Source organism: Cebus imitator, unplaced genomic scaffold (genome assembly GCF_001604975.1).
Source record: "Cebus imitator isolate Cc_AM_T3 unplaced genomic scaffold, Cebus_imitator-1.0 Scaffold139, whole genome shotgun sequence".
Lineage (NCBI taxonomy): Eukaryota > Metazoa > Chordata > Mammalia > Primates > Cebidae > Cebus > Cebus imitator.
The window spans coordinates 727,551-732,206 of NW_016107454.1; the positions used below are offsets into that span (position 1 = coordinate 727,551).

The 4,656-nt window shown below is 47.7% G+C and overlaps 1 protein-coding gene across 3 annotated transcripts in view; it reads left to right on the forward strand.

The window, feature by feature from the left end:
• The first annotated feature begins 1,294 nt into the window (after positions 1-1,294).
• Positions 1,295-4,656, forward strand: part of RPS7 (ribosomal protein S7) — a 5,875-nt gene continuing 2,513 nt past the window's right edge. The window contains exons 1-5 of one of the 3 annotated variants that reach the window (XM_017541986.2): positions 1,295-1,399; positions 1,674-1,757; positions 1,886-1,957; positions 2,567-2,710; positions 3,480-3,544. In XM_017541986.2, coding sequence (XP_017397475.1) covers positions 1,683-1,757; positions 1,886-1,957; positions 2,567-2,710; positions 3,480-3,544 — 356 coding nt within the window. In that variant the 5' untranslated portion in view covers positions 1,295-1,399; positions 1,674-1,682. Of the gene's footprint in view, positions 1,400-1,427; positions 1,575-1,673; positions 1,758-1,885; positions 1,958-2,566; positions 2,711-3,479; positions 3,545-4,656 lie in introns of those variants that run through there. The other 2 variants (XM_017541988.2, XM_017541987.2) reach the window with 2 other exon arrangements.

Below are 4,656 nucleotides of genomic sequence, written 5' to 3' on the forward strand. Positions count from 1 at the left end.
GATAAAAAGCCAGGTCGAAAAGTGAATGTGGAGTAAGGAAACGCAGCTAGTTCCACAAGGGGCCTCAGAATGACTGCCCATGAGACTGTAGATGCAGCTGTAGTTTCCTTTCTATTTGGAAAAAACCTCAAGTTATCCCTTAATTTTCCAAGGAGATAGTCACTTGCCCTTTTTAAAAAACATTGTTAGAGAAGCATGGGCTGGGAGCATACCTAGCATTAAAAATGTGCGGCGAATACCATCTCTGTTCAGTAAAGATGGCTGGGAATCCTGAGAGGGCACCTAGTGTAATGTTTTTGCATTTTTCACAGTGCCTGGCCCAACGGTAGAAAATAACTCTTGCATGACGTTTGACAGAAGAGGAAACTGAAGCTCAGATTAAATTACTTGTCCACAGCCGGATCATTCAGAATGCTTTCCCTCCTGTCGGGAATACTCCTCCCCAGGCGATAGACCCTTCGGCTCTTCCTGTCTCAGGTTAATGCCATCCTGTTCCAGGATTCCCGACTTAAAGCATAAGTAATTCCTCCCCAATCTCTCATTTTACTGTTATGTAAGTTGTTACAATTTGTCATGATATATTTAGTCATACCGTTTATGTAAGGTCTTCCCCACTAAACTGTAAGCTTCAAGAGCGCAAGAGTTCACTCGGTTTTACTTAATAATTAGCACCTAGTACAGTACTAGCATAGAGTGAAGGCCTCATGATTTTTTTAAAAATTTAGTTTTAGACAGGGTCTTGCTCTGTCACCCAGGCTGGAGTGCAGCGGTGCGACCTCGGCTCACTGCAGCCTTGAGCTCTCAGGTCCGGCTATCCTCCCGCCTCTCCTCCCGCCTCGGCCTCCGGAGTAGCTGGGGCTGCAGGCGCGCGCCACTGGGACAGGCTAATTTTTTTGGTGGGGTGGGGGTAGGCCTGGGGTCTCGCCATGTTGCCCAGGCTGGTTCCTTCCTGAGCTCAGGTGATCCTCCTGCCTGGGCCTCCCAAAGTGCTGGGATTATAGGCGTGAGCCTCAGCGCCCCGGCAAGTTAGCCTTTTTAAACGTCCCGTCTCCGGAGATTGCCGAAGTTGGTTTTCTTCGATCTCCTTCTCTCGCCCAGGACCAGGGCTGGGACGAGGCCGGTTCCCGCCTGACCACCTACAATGAAGACGGGGACCTTGGGAGCGGCTACCGGAACGCTCGGGAACGGCACCAAACTACGGAGCCTAGGACGGAAAAGCGTTACCAAGACACTCGTCCCCGAAGCTACTTCCTGGGACACTCTAGCCTGCGATCGCTTCTCAATGGTTTTCCGCTTTTCGCCTTTCTCCTCGCGCCGTTTCCGCCTCTTCCCTTCCGCCGCCGGATTTTGACGTGCTCTCGCGAGATTTGGGTCTTTTCCTAAGTCGGCGCTCGCCAAGGTACGTTGGTCGTCAGCTGTCGGGTCGGACTTTTTTGCCTGCGTTGAAGAAAACGCCTTCTGGAGTCAGCCCTGGAGCGGCGGGCCTTGCTCACCGGGGGGAGATACAGCCGATTACCCGGGCTGTGTCCTCCGATGGCTTCTGCGGGGCGAGCGGGGCCGGGCCGGGGAGCGGGGTGCGGTGCGGTGCGGTGCGGTGCGGGCAGGAGGGCGCGCCAGCGGCGCCTGCAGCCCGGGCCGCGTAACGCTGACCGCTGTGCCTCCTGTTCTCCCAGGAGAAAGCCATGTTCAGTTCGAGCGCCAAGATCGTGAAGCCCAATGGCGAGAAGCCAGACGAGTTCGAGTCCGGCATCTCCCAGGTGAGAGGGCTCCCCGGGGTCCGGGGTGGGCGGAGGCGCCCCGCCCGGGAGGGAAGGCGGCCGCGTGTGTGCTGGGCCCGGGGTGCTCGGACGCGCGCTGAGGGTCGGCCCTGCTGTTTGCTGCTTAGGCTCTTCTGGAGCTGGAGATGAACTCGGACCTCAAGGCTCAGCTCAGGGAGCTGAATATTACGGCAGCCAAGGTAAGCTGGGGCTCCCTCGGCCGGAGGGGAGGTCGCGGCGCGTCCCCCGCGCGCTGCCTGCGAGGGTTGTTGGCAGGCCTTGGGCTACGGTTGATGGTGACTTGCCGCCTGGCTGCCTCACCTGAACTCAGGCTCCGCCGTGTTGTTGGGGAGTGACACCGCCCCGGTGCAGGGAGTGGGGTTGCAGGTCCCCTGCACTGTAAGCTGTTGCTGTCAACGTGCAGGGGAGAAACGTGGAGCAGGGAAGGCCTGGGCCCGTTTGGGACCTTATTAGCCCTAACTGAATGGTAAATACAGCAAAGAGCTTTGGGGAGCTCCTAGGATGCAGATTCTCTACACTTAGCCCAGAGTTGCCGCATGCGGGCCTGCAGAAGTGGCAGTGATTGACCTCAGGCCTGCTCATTCTCCTTCCTGGAATAAGGAAATACGAAGATTGGTGAGAGATGAGAACATCTCCGAAGGTTGCACTGAACATTAACTCAAAACTAGTATTCGTTTGTAGTGCAGCTACGATGTCAATGATGAGGTCTTTCTTCTTAGACTCTAATTTGACCACAATGTTTTTTACTTTCTGAAGCAGTTAACAAAGGGGATTTTTTTTTTCTTTAGGAAATTGAAGTTGGTGGTGGCCGGAAAGCTATCATAATCTTTGTTCCTGTTCCTCAACTAAAATCTTTCCAAAAAATCCAAGTCCGGCTAGTACGCGAATTGGAGAAAAAGTTCAGTGGGAAGCATGTTGTCTTTATCGCTCAGGTATCTGTTACGCTGTTACATGTTTCTGTTCTTGAATTTTGCTAAAATGGCTTGTGTTTAGACTGCACTGGTAGTTGTAGTCATGAAAACAATCCCTTCGTGAATCCGAAAGTCTGCTAGGTAAGTTGCATTGGGTAGAAAGATAAAGTACAGGCAGGGCGCAGGGGCTCATGGGCTCCTGCCAGTACTGGGAGGTGGAGGTGGGTGGAGACCCTGTCTACAAAAAAACAAAAATAAGTTTTAAAAAGAAAAAGTACACTTTTAATTAAGAGTTGAAACAAGAAATCTGTAAAGTGACAGTCTGCTGTGTTCTGAGTTATAAAAATGATTTCCTGTATTTAAAATTAAATTTCACAAGTGTGGTGTGTTGCTTACCGAGATGTTCAATCTAAGAAACCTGTTAACAGTTCAGACCTGGCTTTGCCATGAACTGAAGTCGATGGGGAATGAAGTGCCAGGATTGATCAGGAAGAAAGAAGTAGTATTTATTCTGGCTCAGTAGGCATGGGGAAAGGCACATCTGGGAGGTTTTTTTTTTTTTTTTTCCCACTGGCATATTAATAGAAGCTATGGATTCTGAGTTATTCAAGAATCGGGAAGTAACTCCATAGAAGGATTTTCTCAGTAAATTGTTTGGTCTAGGTTGTGCAGTTTTCTCGAACTTTGAACTTAGCCTGCCACTCTTCTTGCTTTTAAAGCAGTTTGACAGTTTTAGTTTTTTGTAAATTTAAGGTCTTAATTTTGTCACATGGTGATTTTTACTTTATAGAGGAGAATTCTGCCTAAGCCAACTCGAAAAAGCCGTACAAAAAATAAACAAAAGCGTCCCAGGAGGTGAGTATTTTAGTAGTTTCAGAAATGTGTGTACCCCTCTTATTAACAACTCAATTTGTGTAAGTTTTAGTTTTAAAAACAGAAGATGGTGGGAATATTTGAGTAACAGCATTTGGTTTCCTCTATAGTTGCATGTGATGTGTTTTAGAATTCTAGATGTAAAACAAATGTATTCTCATAGTCATTTTATGTCTAGTAGGTCAGTGCTGTCACAAGATCAGATGATTTCCTCCGATTGTTTGTGAACTGGATAGGAATGATGAGAAGGAAATCATTAATTCTGTGTGATGAAGCATGCTAGACATAGTGGACGTGGGCTTGGATTTATCTTTGATTTTTATTTTTGCTGTGGATTGGAAGCGAAAAATGTAGGTGGATTTTGATGACAACATCACAGGTTAAAACATCACTGCAGTTGAAGATGCCAATGGAAATGATATGTGAACTTGATTGACTTACAGGTTATCTGGCATAAACTCAAATATTGGTAGTTATCTTTAAGTAGATCTTTTGGTATTTTGTTGGGAACTATTAAATCCCTGGGGACTCTTCCCTAGGGATGAGTTTGAGAAAACAAATGTTGTGGTTATGCCTTTACCCTATGAAATGTGTAATTTGTATTGCTATCCTCAGTGGATGAGAAAACTGGTCCCGGCTTGGAGAATTTGCTCATTGCAGCTAAACCTAGTAATGCTAAGAAGATTTTTTTTTAAAAAAAATTCAGTCTGGTTCTGAAAACCACTAGAAAATAGTGTTGGGAATTTGGTAATGTGTTTATTGTATTGAATTATGTATGTGGAAAGGTAGGTGCCAGGTTTTCTAGAACTAGAATTCTGTGACCTAGAAAATGTAATTTTTAAAAATCATGACACTTAAAGAGTGTTTTGGAAACTTAGTTCTGAGAACCTGAGTTAGGAAATGAGTATAAAAACAGCCACTTGGGCCGGGCGCGGTGGCTCATGCCTGTGATCCCAGCACTTTGGGAGGCTGAGGTGGGTGGATCACCTGAGGTCAGGAGTTCAAGACCAGCCTGACCAACATAGTGAGACTTTGGCTCTACCAAAAGTACAAAAATAGCCGGGTGTGGTGGTGGGCACCTGTAATCCCAATTA